Source organism: Salvelinus sp. IW2-2015, linkage group LG27, assembly GCF_002910315.2.
Source record: "Salvelinus sp. IW2-2015 linkage group LG27, ASM291031v2, whole genome shotgun sequence".
NCBI lineage: Eukaryota > Metazoa > Chordata > Actinopteri > Salmoniformes > Salmonidae > Salvelinus > Salvelinus sp. IW2-2015.
The window spans coordinates 19,652,229-19,670,217 of record NC_036867.1 but is presented as its reverse complement, the minus strand read 5'-3'; the positions used below and the strand labels follow the sequence as shown (position 1 = coordinate 19,670,217).

At 41.1% G+C, this 17,989-nt stretch overlaps 1 protein-coding gene across 1 annotated transcript; it reads left to right on the top strand.

The window, feature by feature from the left end:
* The first annotated feature begins 1,510 nt into the window (after nt 1–1,510).
* On the top strand, nt 1,511–16,609 carry cidea (cell death inducing DFFA like effector a). Its single transcript, XM_023973016.2, has 5 exons — nt 1,511–1,768; nt 6,496–6,634; nt 9,049–9,195; nt 14,177–14,349; nt 15,613–16,609. Exons 1-5 carry the CDS (start codon nt 1,701–1,703, stop codon nt 15,713–15,715), a joined length of 630 nt encoding a protein of 209 aa, XP_023828784.1. The 5' UTR covers nt 1,511–1,700; the 3' UTR covers nt 15,716–16,609.
* Nucleotides 16,610–17,989: the final 1,380 nt, after the last annotated feature.

The following is a 17,989-nucleotide window of genomic DNA, read 5'->3' as shown; positions in this document are numbered from 1 at the left end:
AGCTAGATGTTCTTTACCATTCGGCCATCAGATTTGCCACCAATGCTCCTTATAGGACACATCACTGCACTCTATACTCCTGTAAACTGGTCATCTCTGTTTACCCATCGCAAGACCCACTGATTTATGCTTATTTATAAAACCCTCTTAGGCCTCACTCCCCCCAATCTGAGATATCTACTGCAGCCCTCATCCTCCACATACAACATCCGTTCTGCCAGCCACATTCTGTTAAAGGTCCCCAAAGCACACACATCCCTGGGTCACTCCTCTTTTCAGTTCGCTTCAGCTAGCGACTGGAACGAGCTGTAACAAACACTCAAACTGGACAGTTTTATCTCTTCATTCAAAGACTCAATCATGGACACTCTTACTGACAGTTGTGGCTGCTTTGCTTGATGTATTGTTGTCTTTACCTTCTTGCCCTTTGTGTTGTTGTCTGTGCCCAATAATGTTTGTACCATGTTTTGTGCTGCTACCATGTTGTTGACATGTTGTGTTGCTACCATGCTGTGTTGTCATGTGTTGCTATGTTGTCGTCTTAGGTCTCTTTATGTAGTGTTGTGTTGTCTCTCTTGTTGTGATGTGTGTTTTGTCCTATATTTCTAATCCCAGCCCCCGTCCCCGCAGGAGGCCATTTGCCTGTTGGTAGGCCGTCATTGTAAATAAGAATTAGTTCTTAACTGAGTTGCCTAGTTAAATAAAGTAAATAAAAATGACGGTGCCATGTTGAAAGTCACTGAGCTCTTCAGTAAAGCCATTCTACTGCCAGTGTTTGCTATGGAGATTGCATGGCTGTGTGCTCGATGTTATACACTTGTCAGCAACTGGTGTGGCTGAAATAGCCGAATCCACTAATTTGAAGAAATGTCCACATACTTTTGTGTATATAAAGTGTAGTTTCAGCCACTTGCGAATTTAACTAAAGTAGGCCTGCAAACGCTATTGGTGTGTCTGAGCCCTTACAGGCGCTACATGGTCAATCTGCTGTCTGCATTGGCTGTGCAACATTTACGATGTTATGGCCTCTGCAGAGCAGTACAGTGCTGTTGTTAATGCAAGTGAGTTTTTGTTTATACAGGACCTCCCGCCCCACCTGTCGTCAACAAATCATGTCAATGAGGAGCCCTCTGCATTGTTACAAAATTTGAGAGGCGCACAGCAATGAGGTATGGCGCTAAATGTGGCCTCTGGAGGCTTTGGAGGCTTTGAAATTGTGTTACGTTTTCCATATAGCGCCTCCGACCACATTTTTCAGATCAACCATACATTGTCTCTTAGCCTTGGTAATACATTAAGCGCAAGCTGGGTGCCAGTGGTTTTCTAATTATTTATAGGCATCTCAGGCTATTGATATTTTTTGATTGATTCTAGGACAAGGTCTACCTGTATTTTTGGGGGGAATAATTAATTACGATGATGGAACAACTTGTGGCACATGGTATTGCTTTTGTCACTAACAAGCGACCAATCGCGTGAGGGGCAACCTTCTAAAAAGGCATCACTATTATTGTTGATCACCTGACGTAGTAGGCGTAAAGTGAACCCTCGGTAATTCGCTTCCGTTGGCAGGGCCAGTGACCACCGGTAGGACACAGGCGGGCAAGAGCCGGGAATAGCGCGACAACTTTCTTTTCTCATCTAGCCCAATTGATTTTCGATAGTCTTGCAAAAACAAGGATTGCACTTGATTTTAAACAATGGCTTCACTGTCTATCCATTCCAGTGTGGATTATGCTAAAAGCCTTCTCCCGGACTCTTGGGTGAGGTAAGGATAAACTACCCAGGTGTCATTTCATATCCCAGCATTATAGGTAGCCTATTTAGAGCTCCACTTACTAGCAGGGGAGAACCGGGACGAAAGTAACACTTTATTTTAATTTTATTTTTTGTCCTAATTACTCAGATCGATAGAAGTAACGACTCCGTATGTTATGAAAAACGGCTTAGTCTGTGTCCTCTACCATTAGCAACTGTAATTTCATTTTCTAGGGTAAATTTAAATATACATTGAACAGACCTATACAAAGTTAGTTCTGTAACTGCCGGCGGGCGAGAGTAGCAGAGCATTGTGACAGAAGTAAAAGCTGGCTGGAAGTGTGGAACTGTTCTATATCAATATCGGTCTTACGTCCTGTTTGTAATGCTCGTTAGTTCATACACTTGTTGAAAGATTCAGCCATAATTTCATGTTTGTTTCAATTCGTATAATTATGCTATAGGTTTGACATCAACATTTGAAGCATTGTAAATTAATCAACGTCAATGTTTAGCAAACAATATTTTGCCTTTCAATATTAATCTGACTAAAATGGAACACAGCTATATTAACCATAACTTTCTCATCTCACTTTAATGGGAATGTCGTAGGATATGTTTTTCACAATTTACAATGGAATTTTCAATGGTTTTTTTTGTACTTGCATTGCTCAAAACCACTTAACTTGGTGTAACATGGTCCGACTGGTCTGTTTTTTTTTAGGGGGGGGGGGTGCAGGGAGTTCATCCTCCATTAGGAATGTGCTGATTTCAATTTTCTGCGTAATTTTAGTTTCTGTGTTTTCTGAAATGTTTTACTTTCGTCCCAGCTCTCCCCCATATCCCATGATCTAAAGACGCACCTGTGAAGCGTAGTCTACATAATTAGGATTTGCCAATTAGTCATGACCCTGTTGCGCGACAGACTGGTGGCGCGTTTAACAGGGGTATATTCATTACGCCGATTCTGTTGCAAAACAGTTTACTCAAAACAATGTTGAGTTCGGTTTTGTTCTTAAACGGAAGTTGCAGTTCAGTCGCGTCTTAAAAAAAAAAAATGCTGTATGGATGAAGGCCACTGGTCTGTCTCGCACGGGGACATGACTCGTTGGCAAATGCTAATTATGTAGACTACGCTTCATAGGTGCGTCTTTAGATCATGCAGAATGGTATTGTAATGAAACAGGCAGGGAGCAGGTCTCGAACCCTCGACCTCCTAGCCCGAGGTCCGGCGCGCTATCGACTGTGCCGCAAAAGCATGCTCGAGCGGCAGAGTCGATTTCCGCGCTTATAAACCCAGGGTCGTTACACTACTCCCTCCTTTCAAAGAGCGCGTCCTCGCGCTAGCTTGCGACTTTACGTCTTACAGGAACGCGCTCACCGGCCAAGCACACGCACTGTCGTGGATGCGAGGTCCGATCACTTCTGACACCAGTGTAATGAAACAGGCAGGGAGCAGGTCTCGAACCCTCGACCTCCTAGCCCGAGGTCCGGCGCGCTATCGACTGTGCCGCAAAAGCATGCTCGAGCGGCAGAGTCGATTTCCGCGCTTATAAACCCAGGGTCGTTACAGTATTTTCGAAGTTGAACGTTCAGATGTGTTATGTAGAGCAAACATGCCTATCCGACATGTAGAACAAGGAATCATGTCCACCCTAGTCATGTCATTTCCACAACTGAGTGTGGCCCTGCTCCAAATTAGTAAGACTTTTAAAACTCTTAAACTCAAACATCTGAACTTGAATAAAGTTATGATAATATAGACTGAAAGCAAAAGATGTCAAGTAATGTTAATACTTCTGTGATTTCATACTTCCTGTGGGTGTGCCCTTTGTCATACATTTCCACAGAGGTCTACCTCCCCTCTCCCCTCATTGGCAGTGTAATGATGTTACAATATGATATTGAATAGGACAGAAGTTTTTTTTATTAACGGATATTGTCAATAGTTATGTGATTAGGCATGCAACTCAATTCTTGATTAGCTGACACTGGGAGAACCTGTTCTTAACAACTCTAAAGCCTTGTTCACACTGGCAGTTTGAAGTGACAAAAATCAATTTTATTTGCTTATTTGAATCTGTTCTTTTTCCTACTTTCTGAACATCCAAAAGGCACATGGAATCGGATATTACAAGCCACATTTCAAACCACCTTTGTAGGTGCTCCTGCTTCCTATCACTAATCAGCCTACACCACTGCACACACACCTGTCATTACTATGAGAAATAGCATGGACATGTCAGCAAATGATTGTTCTCTGAACACACACCCGATTTGGTCACTTGTAACTTGCTATTTGGACAGTCATTATTCCAAAACAGATTTTTTTAAACTAGGCCTGCAGTGTGAGCAAGGCTTAAATGATTCAAGTTAAATCACGTTCATATAAACTAGTTTTCTTTAAAGTTCAATTTCAGTTCTGCACAACTGTGTCAGTTTGTTGACCAGCAATGAGGCTATTTAAATCAGGCCTGCAGTGTGAACAAGGCCGCTTGCTCTAGCCAACTTCCAATGTTAGCTTTCGTTTGAAACGCATATCTGAATAATTCAGATGTTATTCTTTGCATATATTTTAAAGAGTTCCACTTGCTCTATAATCTCATTTCATACTTATTAGAGGTCGACCGATTAATCGGGGTTTTTTGGCCGATTTTTCAAGTTTTCATAACAATCAGCATTTTTATGCTGTTTATGGCCGTTTACATTGCATTCCACGAGGAGACTGTGGCAGGCTGACCACCTGTTACTTAAGTGCAGCAAGGAGCCAAGGTAAGTTGCTAGCTAGCATTAAACTTACATTATTAAAAAAATTATTCTTAACATAATCACTAGTTAACTACACATGGTTGATATTACTAGCTTATCCTGCGTTGGATATAATCAATGCAGTGCCTGTTAATTTATCATCGAATCACAGCCTACTTTGCTAAACAGGTGATTTAACAAGTGCATTTGCGGAAAAAGCACTGTCGTTGCACCAATGTACCTAACCATTAACGTCAATGCCTTTCTTAAAATCAATACACATATATATTTTTTAAACCTGCATATTTAGTTAATATTGCCTGTTAACATGAATTTCTTTTAACTAGGGAAATTGTCACTTCTCTTGCGTTCTGTGCAAGCAGTCGGGGTATATGCAGCAGTTTGGGCCGCCTGGCTCTTTGCGAACTGTGTGAAGATCATTTCTTCCTAACAAAGACCGTAATTTGCCAGAATTTTACATAATTATGACATAACATTGAAGGTTGTGCAATGTAACAGCAATATTTAGCAGTGGTGGGACCAAGTCAATGTTTTACAAGTCACAAGTCTTAGCACCCAAGTCAAGACCAACAAGTGTCAAGTCTCAAGTCTTAAACTTTGTTTCGAGTCCTAAACAAGTCAATGTGCTCTTCACCAAATGTAATACCATTTCATATTTTTAACAAGCGAAATAGTATATTACATGTATGCAAATCATGAATGCTTTTAAAAGTATATTTATTACTTTCCAAATACATTTTACATTTCCATGGAAATACATGGTTAGCCATGAGAAAGGGCTCATATCATCTTTTCAAGGGCTCCATCTGAAATCACCCGCCGACGTTCCTCTGCACTGCCACACAACTTTCTCTGCTGGCACGATTTGATTGGCTGCTGTCCGACTCAAACTGTAATCCATTAAATGAAGAGTTGATGCGCTGCACACTTAAGGGGGTTGGACGGGGTCGAGTCATAAGGCTCAAGTCACGAGTCATTGTTGTGAAAGACGAGTTGCAAGTCATCATATGTGACTCGAGTCCACACCTCTGATATTTAGACGAACCACCCGTTTGTTAAAATACAGAACAGTTCACTGAAAGAATAAACAATTTTGTAATAATAGTTTCCAGATTTGACCATATTAATGATCAAATGCTCGTATTTGTGTTTTTATTATAATTAAGTCTATGATTTGATAGAGTAATCTGACTGAGCGGTGGTAGGCAGCAGCAGGCTGGTAAGCATTCATTGAAACAGCACTTTCCTGCATTTGCCAGCAGCTCTTCGCTGTGCTTCAAGCATTGCACTGTTTATGACTTCAAGCCTATCAACTCCCGAGATTAGGCTGGCAATATTATAGTGCCTATAAGAACATGCAATAGTCAAAGGTGTATGAAATACAAATGGTATAGAGAAATAGTCCTATAATAACTACAACCTAAAACTTCTTAACTGGGAATATTGAAGACTCATGTTAAAAGGAACCACCAGCTTTCATATGTTCTGTTTTTTTACATGGCACACTTTTACTTTCTTCTCCAACAGTGTTTTTGCATTATTATTTATTTGAGACTAAATTGATTTTAAGTTAAAATAAGTGTTCATTCAGTATTGTAATTGTTATTATTACATAGATTATATATATAATAATCTATTGGCTTTTTTTGGTCCTCCAATAATCGGTATCGGCGTTGCAAAATCATAAATCGGTCTACCTCTAATACTTATTCTGCTGAGATCTGATGATCCTAATGCGACATTTGAGATGCTGTCTCCTCGATGTGGTAAAACAAGGCGGTAGACATACAGTATGTTTCTCTGTAAGAAGTCCAGCAGCTAGTATCACTCCACACTAAGAAGCTAGGCACAAAACGGTCTAAAAGTCTTAACTGGAGACATTACCTGTCCTGAACACAAATTGTGCTCTACTGAACACGACCTTGAACTGAACTAACTTTTTTGTCCTTTTTGCTTCTATACTGACAGGTCAGTGTCAACTATCCAAACAAAAATCTCACGCCGGATCCTTCCCCCACCCCAGCCCCGCCCCTTCAGGCTCTGTACCCAGAGCCGAAGGCAGAGGAAAGGGGTAATGGCCGCCTCCCTGGATGACCTCCTAGACCAGGTAAATGCATACTCCTGGGCTACGTTCAGCAGGACAACGTTGTGGAGCGTTCAGATACAAATATATTTCGCAGAACAAACATACCTCTGACAAGTTAAATAAGAAATCACTTCGCTATCTTAAGATGAATGCACCAACTGAAAGTCACCATGGATAGGAGTGTCTGCTAAATGACTAAAATATGAGTCTATTCAGCTCTGGATGTCATTTATATCTGCAACATTTGCATACTGTTTGTGCCGCTGGGGTATTCACAATTCTTGGCATTCAACATGTCAGTCTTTAAAAGTATTCAGAAAGCCATTTCATGGGGACAGAAAATCAGTCTCTCCAACACTTCCATCAACCACAACCCCACTAAATAATCGGTGTAAGATATATTTTTTTAAATTAATGTATATTTAGAGGAGGAACGTGAGGTGGAACTTCCTGCTAATGAGATGTCATCAAGGACAGGTTACATTACCTTGTGAAGTTAATATACACAAAATTGCAAGCACTGCTAGTAGACAGGCAACTCTGTAACCAAATGTTAAATCAAATGTGAACATTTCAACACATTTAATACACTCCTGGTTAACTGACCCTGTTAAGTTGATGCTGCTTGTTGCAATTGTTGAGTAACCTCACCCGAGAGACTCGTGGCCCGGAGTGCAGTGGAGTGAAATTTTACAGAATGTTCAGGGAATCATATGCAAGACATTTCTATCGGCAGAATGTTTTGCCCTCCTGAACGCAACCCAGTCCCATGTTGTGCAAATGACCTACAGTATGTGATTCACAAATGGATTTATAAACTCAGCAAAAGAAGCAACGTCCTCACTGTCAACTGCTTTTTATTTTCAGCAAACTTAACGTGTAAATATTTGTATGACCATAACAAGATTCAAAAACTGAGACATAAACTGAACAAGTTCCACAGACATGGAATAATGTGTCCCTGAACAAAGGGGGGAGGGGGTCAAAAGTAACAGTCGGTATCTGGTGTGGCCACCAGCTGCATTAAGTACTGTAGTGCATCTCCTCATGGACTTCACCAGGTTTGCCAATTCTTGCTGTGAGATGTTACCCCACTCTTCCACCAAGGCACCTGCAAGTTCCCAGAGATTTCTGGGGGGAATGGCCCTAGCCCTCACCCTCCGATCCAACAGGTCCCAGATGTGCTCAATTGGATTGAAATCTGGGCTCTTCGCTGGCCATGGCAGAACACTGACATTCCTGTCTTGCAGGAAATCACTCGCAGTATGGCTGGTGACATTGTCATGCTGGAGGGTCAAGTCAGGATGAGCCTGGAGGAAGGGTACCGCATGAGGGAGGAGGATGTCTTTCCTGTAACGCACAGTGTTGATTTGACTGCAATGACCACAAGCTCAGTCCGATGATGCTGTGACACACCGTCCCAGACCATGACGGACCCTCCACCTCTAAATCGATCTCGCTCCAGAGTACAGGCCTTGGTGTAACGCTCATTCCTTCGACGATAAATGTGAATCCGACCATCACCCCTGGTGAGACAAAACCGCGACTCATCAGTGAATAGCACTTTTTGCCAATCCTGTCTGGTCCAGCGGCGGTGTGTTTGTGCCCATAGGTGACGTTGTTGCCGGTGATGTCTGAGGACCTGCCTTACAGCAGGCCTACAAGCCCTCTCAGCCTATTGTGGACAGTCTGAGCACTGATGGAGGGATTGTGGGTTCCTGGTGTAACTCGGGCAGTTGTTGCCATCCTGTGATGTTCGGATGTACCGATCCTGTGCATGTGGTGTTACATGTGGTCTGCCACAGCGAGGACAGACAGCTGATCGTCCTGTCTCCCTGTTGCGCTGTTTAAGGCGTCTCACAGTATGGACATGGCAATTTATTGCCCTGGCCACATCTGCGGTCCTCATTCTTCCTTGCGGCATGCCTAAGGCACGTTCACACAGATGAGCAGGGACCTTGGGCATCTTTCTTTGTGTTTTTCAGAGTCCGTAGAAAGGCCTTTTTAGTGTCGTAAGTTTTCATAACTGACCTTAATTGCTTACCGTCTGTAAGCTGTTTGTCTTAACGACCGTTCTACAGGTGCATGTTCATTAATTGTTTATGGTTCATTGAACAAGCACAGAAAACAGTGTTTAAACCCTTTACAATGAAGATCTGAAGTTATTTGGATTTTTACGAATTCTCTTTTGAAAGACAGGGTACTGAAAAAGGGGCGCTTTTTTTTTATTTGCTAAGTTTAGTATGGTTGATCTTCCAAGGATGGTCACCTGGCATGTCATCCGTAAAAGTGCAGTTCTCCACAAACACAATGTTAAAATTGTTGATTCGACGAAATCGTTGTTGCCCACTTTTAGCAGAATTTTTTTTTTTTGAAAATGAAAAACTATTTGAAAATCACATGATAGTGTGTGCTATGACACCGGTCCTCCCCAGACAGCAAGTGCCTTCCTGTTGACATGCCAGTTCCTCATCCTGGTGCTAGAGGAAGATGGGACAATGGTGGACTCTGAGGCCTTCTTCCAGTCCCTGCCTGCCAATACTCCAGTCATGGTCCTGCAGAAGGGAGAGATGTGGACTCGGGTACGTATACATGCATACAGTTAGTTGGAAGTTCACATACACCTTAGCCAAATACATTTAAACTCAGTTTTCACAATTCCTGACAATTAATTCACGTAAAAATGTCCTGTCTTAGGTCAGTTAGGATCACCACTTTATTTTAAGAATGTGAAATGTCAGAATAATAGTAGATATTTATTTAGGCTTTTCTTTCATCACATTCCCAGTGGGTCTGACGTTTACATACGTTAATTACTATTTGGTAGCATTGTTTAACTTGGGTCAAATGTTTCGGGTAGCTTTCTACAAGCTTCCCACAATAAATTGTGTACATTTTGGCCAATTCCTCCTAACAGAGCTTTTGCAATTGAGTCAGGTTTGTAGGCCTCCTTGCTTGCACACGCTTTTTCAGTTCTACCCACAAGTTTTCTATGGGATTTGAGGTCAGGGCTTTGTCCTTAAGCCATTTTGCGACAACTTTGGAAGTATGCTTGGGGTCATTGTCCATTTGGAAGACCCATTTGCGACCAAGCTTTAACTTCCTGACTGATGTCTTGAGATGTTACTTCAATATATCCACATTTTCCTCCTCATGATGCCATCTATTTTGTGAAGTGCACCAGTCCCTCCTGCAGCAAAGCACCCCCACAACATGATGCTGCCACCCCTGTGCTTCACGGTTGGGATGGTGTTCTCCGGCTTGCAAGCCTCCCTTTTTCCTTCAAACATAACTATGGTCGTTATGGCCAAACGGTTCTATTTTTGTTTCATCAGACCAAAGAACATTTCTCAAAAGTACAATATTTGTCCCCATGTGCAGTTGCAAACCGTAGTCTGGCTTTTTTATGGTGGTTTAGGAGCGGTGGCTTCTTCCTTGCTGAGTAGCTTTTCATGTTATGTCGATATAGGACTCGTTTTACTGTGGATATAGATACTTTTGTACCTGTTTCCTCCAGCTTCACAAGGTCCTTTGCTGTTCTGGGATTGATCTGCACTTTTTGAACCAAAGGACGTTCATCTCTAGGAGACAGAACGCGTCTCCTTCCGGAGCGGTGTGACGGCTGTGTGGTCCCATTGTGTTTATACTTGCGTACTATTGTTTGTACAGATTAACGTGGCATTTGGAAATTGCTCCGAAGGATGAAGCCAACTTGTGGAGGTCTACAATTTTTTTTTCTGAGGTCTTGGCTGATTTCTTTTGATTTTCCCATGATGTCAAGCAAAGAGGCACGGAGTTTGAAGGTGGGCCTTGAAATGCATCCACAGGTACACCAATTGACTCAAATGATGTCAATTAGCCTATCAGAAGCTTCTAAGCCATGACATCATTTTCTGGAAATTTCCAAGCTGTTTAAAGGCACAGTCAACTTAGTGTATGTGAACTTCTGACCCACCGGAATTGTGATACAGTGAATTAATGATCAATTAAATAATCTGTCTGTAAACAATTGTTGGAAAAATTACTTGTGTCATGCACAAAGTAGATGTCCTAACCGACTTGCCAAAACTACAGTTTGTTAACAAGAAATGTGTGGAGTGGTTGACAAACGAGTTTTAATGACTCCAACCTAAGTGTATGTAAACTTCTGACTTCAACTGTACATACATACAGTCAGGTCCATAAGTATTTGGACAGTGACACAATTTGCATAATTTTGTCGATTTGAAAATAAACGATGTGCTTTAAGTGTAGACTTTCATCTTTAGTTTAAGGGTTTTGTCAATTATTGTATTAACCATGTAGGAATTACAACCATTTTTATACATGTCCCCCCAATTTTAGGGGCTCAAAAGTAATTGGACAATCATACGTTTTAATACTTGGTTCTAAATCCTTTGTCAATGACTGCCTGAACTCTGGAACCCATAGACATCACCAGATGCTGGCTTTCTTCCCTGGTGATGCTATGCCAGGCCTTTATTGCAGGTGTCTTCAGTTCCTGCTTGTTCTTGGCGCGTTTTGCCTTCTGCAAGTGAAATGCATGCTCAATTGGATTCACATCAGGTGATTGACTTGGCCAATGCAGAACATTGCACTTCTTTGCCTTAACGTTTTGGGTTGCTTTCGCAGTATGCTTCGGGTCATTGTCCAGCTGCACTGTGAAGAGCCGTCCAATGAGTTGTGAAGCATTTGGCTGAATCTGAGCAGATAATATAGCCCTGAACACTTCAGAATTCACCCTGCTGCTTTTGTCTGCAGTCACATCAATAAATACAAGGGAACCAGTTCCATTGGCAGCCATACATGCCCACGCCATAACACTACCTCCACCATGCTTCACAGATGCGGTGGTACGCTTCGGATCATGAGCAGTTCCTTCCCTTCTCTATACTCTTCTCTTCCTTTCATTCTGGTTACAAGTTGATCTTTGTCTCATCTGTCCATACGATGTTCCAGAACTGTACAGGCTTTTTAAGATTTTTTTTGGCAATCTCTAATCTGGTCTTCCTGTTTTTGAGGATAACCAATGGTTTACATCTTGTGGTAAACTCACTGTATTTATTCTGGGGAAGTCTTCTCTTGATTGTTGACTTTGACACATACGCCTACGTCCTTGAGGGTGTTCTTGATCTAGCCAACTGTTGTGAAGGGGTTTTTCTTCACCAGGGAAACCATTTCTGTCATCCACCACAGTTTTCCGTGGTCTTCCGAGCCGTGTTTCTTTTTAAGAATGTACCAAATAGTTGATTTGGCCACACCTAATGTATTTGCTATTTCTGATTGGTTTGTTTCGATTCTTTTTTTGCCTAATGATGGCTTGCTTCACTGGCAGTGACAGATCTTTGGACTTCATATTATGGGGTTGACAGCAACCGATTTCAAATGCCATACTTGAAATGAACTCTAGACCTTTTATCTGCTCATTTGTAAATTAACTAATGAGGGAATAACACACACCTGGCCATGGAACAGCTGAGCAGCCAATTGTCCAATTACTTTTGGTCCCTTAAAAAGGCTGTAATTCCTACACTGTTCACCTGATTTGGATGTAAATACCCTCAAATTAAACCTGAAAGTCAGTCATTATTTCATGTCAACTCCCATATGCTGTTGTAGACGGCTAAAATAACAATGTCCAAATATTTATTGACCTGACTGTACATTCACACAGAAGTTAACTTTTGTGTGCTAGGCATACTGTTGCTTTGGGAAAAAGCATTAGAAGATCATTATCTGCTGCAACTTTATGAGGGCTGGCCATGTCGTACTTCTCTGTTGTAGGACTGACTTTTACCATTTTTGGATGTCACATTTCCCAATTGTGGAGACTTGCTATATTATCACACACCACAAGAGGGCCACACTTTCACATCAAACAGGGATCTCCAAGTAGCTCTCTGGAACCAGAGTTGGAAATCCCTGGTTTGATGTGAGAGTGTGGCCCTCCTTGTTTTTAGAAATGTTTACAAATGAAAAGCTGAAATTTCTTGATTTAATAATAAGTAGTCAACCCTTTTTTGTTATGGCAAGCCTAAATAAGTTCAGGAGTGAATGTGCTTAATAAGTTGCATGGACTCACTGTGTGCAATGGTGTTTAACATGATTTGTAAATGACTACCTAATTTCTTGTACTCCACACATAATTATCTGTAAGGTCCCTCAGTCGAGCAGTGAATCTCAAGCACAGATTCAACCACAAAGACAAGGATTGTTTTCCAATGGTTCACAAAAGTGCAGCTATTGGTAGATGAAGAGAGGGGGAAAATCATTTAAAAAATGGAGATATTGAATATCTGTTTGAGCATGGTGCAGTTGTTAATTACACTTTGGATGGTGCATCAATACACCGTCACTACAAAGATACAGGCGTTCTTCCAAACGCAGTTGCCGGATTTCACCATGAGGCCAATGGTGACTTTAAAACAGTTGCAGAGTTGAATGGCTGTGATTGGAGAACTGAGGATGGATCAACATGGTAGTTAATCCAGAATACTAACCTAATTGAGAGTGAAAAGGAAGCCTGTACAGAATAAAATATTCCAAAACATGCATGCTGTTTGCAATAAGGCACTGAAATAATACTGCAAAGAAATGAACTTTTTGTCCTGACTACAAAGGTGTTGTATTTGCCCAAAACAATCACTGAGTTCCACTCTTGTTTTCTTGCATGGTGGTGGCTGCATCATGTTATGGGTATGCTTGTCATCGGCAAGACTAGTGAGTTTTTTCAAATAAAAATAAACCGAATAGAGCTAAGTACAGTCAAAATCCTAGAGAAACTTGGTTCTGTCTGCTTTCCAACACACTGGGAGACAAATTCACCTTTCAGCAGGACAATTACCTAAAACAAGGCTAAATATACACTAAACAAAAAATGTAAACGCAACATGTAAAGTGTTGGTCACATGTTTCATGAGCTGAAATAAAAGATCCTGGAAATGTAAAATTCTCTACCATAAGGTGAATGTTTTAGAATTTATCAGTAACTCCAACCGGCCTCACAACCACAGGACACGTGTGTGTGGACGAGTGGTTTGCTGATGTCAACGTTGAGAACACGGTGTACCCCATGGTGGGGTTATGGTATGGGCGGAGTTACAGTTTTGAATTAAATCGTCTTAGATCTATGGCAATAATTGAAAATGGCTGTCTAGCAATGATCAACAACCAACTTGACAGAGCTTGATGAATTTTTAAAAGAATAATTGGCAAATATTGTACAATCCAGGTGTGCAAAGCTCTTTGAGACTTACCCAGAAAGACTCACAGCTGTAATCGCTGCCTAAGGTGTTCTCTTGACTCCGGGGGTTGAATACTTATCAAATTTTTATTTTTGCATCTTTCAGAGTATTTTGTGTGATTGACACAATTGCACATTTTAATCCCACTTTGTAAAATTACACATTTTGGAAAAAGTCAAGGCGTGAATACTTTCTGAATGCACTGTATGTCTAAATCATGCCTTGGTTAGAGGGACGCATGAACCAGAAGTGTAACTCACCTAGCTTGACAGATTTTAATAGCCCTGTCTTAGACTGACCTTTGTCCATTCTTGTGCAGGTCCTCCCAAGTGCCAGCCAGCCCAAGAGAAATGGAATCGGTAAATTGAGTCTTGACCTGTACAAGTTGAACCCCAAGGACTTCATCGGTTGTCTAACCATCAAAGCGACTCTTTATGAAATCTACACACTGTCATACGACATTCAATGCACCAGGGCCAAGGGTATCTTGAAGTGAGTACCATCTCTCAAGGGGAAATTATTGGGGGCTGTGGGGTCTTTAAATGTCAGGTAAAGTAGACTGATTTATAGTACCAATCAAGTTTGGACACCTGCTCATTCAAGGATTTTTCTTTATTATTTTTTTTACATTGTATAATAATGGTGAAGACTTCAAAATGATTAAATACCACATATGGAATCATGTAGTTGCCAAAAAAGTGTTAAAGAAATTGCATTCTCAACCAGCTTCCCCTGGAATGCTTTTCCAACAGTCTTGAAGGAGATCCCACATGCTGAGCACTTGTTAGCTGCTTTTCCTTCACTCTGCAGTCCAACTCATCCCAAACCATCTCAATTCGGTTGAGGTCGGGTGATTGCGGAGGCCAGATCATCTGTCATTTCTCTTTGCTTATTTGAGCTGTTCTTGCCATAATATGGACTTGGTCTTTTACCAAATAAGGCTATATTCTGTATACCACCTCTACCCTGTCACAACACAACTGATTGGCTCAAACGCATTAAGAAGGAAAGAAATTCCACAAATTAACTACCTCATGAACCTGGTTGAGATAATGTCAACAGTGTGCAAAGCTGTCATCAAGGCAAAGAATGGCTACTTTGAAGAATCTGAAATATAAAAATATATTTTGATATAACACTTTTGGTTACTACATGATTCCATATGTGTTATTTCATAGTTTTGATGTCTTCACTATTGTACAATGTAGAAAATAGCAAAAATAAAGAAACCATTGAATGAGTAGGTGTCAAATCTTTTGACTGGTATTGTACATTTTTATAGGCACTAGTCAAAATGTAAAATATTTTAGTAGAGAAATATTCAGTCGGCAGGTCATTGTGTCCTTGTGTTTTTGTTCATTCATTCCCACTGGGCACGGACATCAGTTAAACATCTAGTTCTGATTTACATTTAATCGTGTTGGCAACTAATGTGAAACCAACAAGAAATTGAACCATGTCATTGGACTAAAGTAAAAACATTTAAATTCCTTTGCCAGTTTTTTCCATGTTGTTTCAACTTCATCAGATGGAACAATTGTTGGTGTTTAAATGACATAGAAACAATGTTCATTCTACCAGTTTGTGTCCAGTGGGTTGGCTGCAAGGATCTCTGAAGATTCCACCTGTTTTTTTTTTAACATGAGCAAGTTGGGGCTTACAAATGGGTCTTCACTGAACAAGTTCTGAGATATCAGAATATGTGCTTTGACTGTTTCAGGAAGTTTTCAGCTCTGCCTTTCGCATTCTCTTTAGATCTCTTCTGCGTTGTCTGACGTATGTGGCGAGAGTGGCGGGGCAGCTGCTTCTTTGTGGTTCCTCACACATACTGCAGTACTTTGGGGATGATGACTACTAGGACATGACCAAAGTCCAAGGCCCTGTTTGAGCTCTTTAAAATGAACCAGGTGAAAAGTGTCCAGGGCCTCCTGAATGCCATTTGTCTCACTAAGTAACTGGGGAAATTCCTTCATGAGTTGCTGTAGGCCTTGTTACCGGCTGGTTTCGTTGAGCCATTGGAAATGTATGTAAAACAATGTTGATACATATCAAATAAAAGCACTGCCCTGCTGGAGGACGTAAATACAATATGCACATTTTTACTATGGGCAACATATTCCAACTTGCATGTCTAGTTGGGATGATGTGACCATGTGTGATTTTGTTGATTTTTAAAGTCATTAAAAAAAGCAAAATATCAATGTTCTTAAACTATCCCTTAATCTGAATGGCCCCATTGTGTCGTATGTTTTTAAAGAAAAGCATGCCTGAAATGTTGCTTGGATTGACTTGATGGTGACTGTTTTTAGTGATTCCATTCCCCATCAGAATAGCAATCTACTAGGGTGAATCAAGTATTTCCTCTCCATGCATCTTCTCAAATTGCATTGGAGGAGATCACCTAAGATCTTGTCCTCCAATGAGTTTTAAGGATGTGAGGAATCGAGCAAAGACTTTATGGCCCAACGCTAGGTAGCCTTGGAATAGCTGACTCAAATCTGTCATTGTGCCCTTGAGCAAGGCCCTAATTGTGCCTGTAAGTCGCTCTGGATAAGAGCATCCGCTAAATGACTAAAATGGGGTTTACTCCAGGACCAATTGAAAGCCCAACTGTCTGGGACTGTGCATTGTCTAAGTACAAAGAAGTTCAATTTGGAAGCACTCTGAAACTAAAATGTCACTGAATATTTGCCCTGTCTGTCAAATCTATAAATAAAGGTTTTTGTAAAAAGTCTCATCTGACTTGATACGAGCTATTAGTTTGTCAATGATTGTACATTTTCTGTGGGTGATGTCAAATACATAGACATTGGGGCTCCTACGCTTCAGTCAGAGCCTAGCTGCAGTCATTTTGCAGACTGCCATGATTTCCTTTGTCGGCCTTAAGCTCTTTAAATCCATTGAGCTGTGTGCTAGTGATGGGTGGTCAAAAATGGTACTGTACATTATCACTAATTCTGCTGGGTAACCACAGTGACTTTTACATATCCTTCACCAGAGCAATGGACACACATTTCTGTGAACAGGCATTTAGAATCTTTGAGTGCAATCAGACTACTTGTGGACACTTCCCAATACATGACTGATCAATCCTGTTTATTCTACATGGTACAATTTCTATCTGTATATTGTTGCACCCTCCTGAACCAAGGGCCTTGGTTCCTTTATGGGCAGTCCAAAGTTAGCAGTGTGGAAGCCACACTTCTGATATCCTCAATTGGGTAATTTGATCCTTTTTAGTCTTGACACTTGCAGAAATGTCATCTGTTCATGGTCAGGGGAATTAAGGGTAGTAGGCTACATTCTGGGTTGTGTTCATAAGGGGACACCATACCAAGCGGCATAAAATGGACCGACTACAAATACCTGTCCAAGACTAGCTTGTTGAGTCATATGAATACAACCCATCTAGTCCTGTTTCAGTCTGGTGTGCGTAACTCACCAATGTGACTCACCACCTGGATTTGGTGTTACAGTATGTTGCAAAATTTTATTTTATTTAACATTGGAAAGAAGTTGATTCAGAGCTACAAAATTGTATATCATTCACTGCATTTGAGGAACAATGGGAAAGTAATTTTCCTTTGAAAATTGATAAACTTGTAAACAAATTTTTGAGAAAATGGCCTTTGAATCTTTTGGTATCTAAAGAGCTCTTTGTCTACACCCATATAGCATTGTTCACACCCTCTTATGCTTTAGCCCCACCATCTCATTTCGCTCTCGGCGCGTTCAGAGCGCACACTTGGTGCTCTGGCTGATTTTGTTTAACTCTGGATAACATAAACAGCCTACCAGCTCTGCTGGCAATCATTTCTTTACGCTTTTTTGTTGACGTTTACTGACCCAGGCCATATTCAAAGGGTGTTGTACACTTTAGCTTAAGACCAGTAGCTAGCTAAACAATGAACCTAGCTAGGGAAACGATGTGTAAGATCACACACGTAATGTTAGCTAACGAGCAAGCCAGCTAACATTAGCTAGTTAAAAAAACAATGAACATAACGACATGATTTGGCACTACTACCCTGCATGAATCTGCTGGGAGCATACCAACCAGGTTCAATGGTGGCTTGCTAGACTCTAACTAGCAAAGCAAACGGCTCTGGGATACGAATAATAATGGCATACA

Coding starts and splice junctions, on each gene's coding strand:
- cidea (XM_023973016.2), top strand. CDS start 1,701: ATGGCTTCACTGTCTATCCATTCCAGTGTGGATTATGCTAAAAGCCTT. Junction 9,196..14,176: donor AGGGAGAGATGTGGACTCGG/GTACGTATACAT, acceptor ATTCTTGTGCAG/GTCCTCCCAAGTGCCAGCCA. Junction 14,350..15,612: donor AGGGCCAAGGGTATCTTGAA/GTGAGTACCATC, acceptor CATTCTCTTTAG/ATCTCTTCTGCGTTGTCTGA.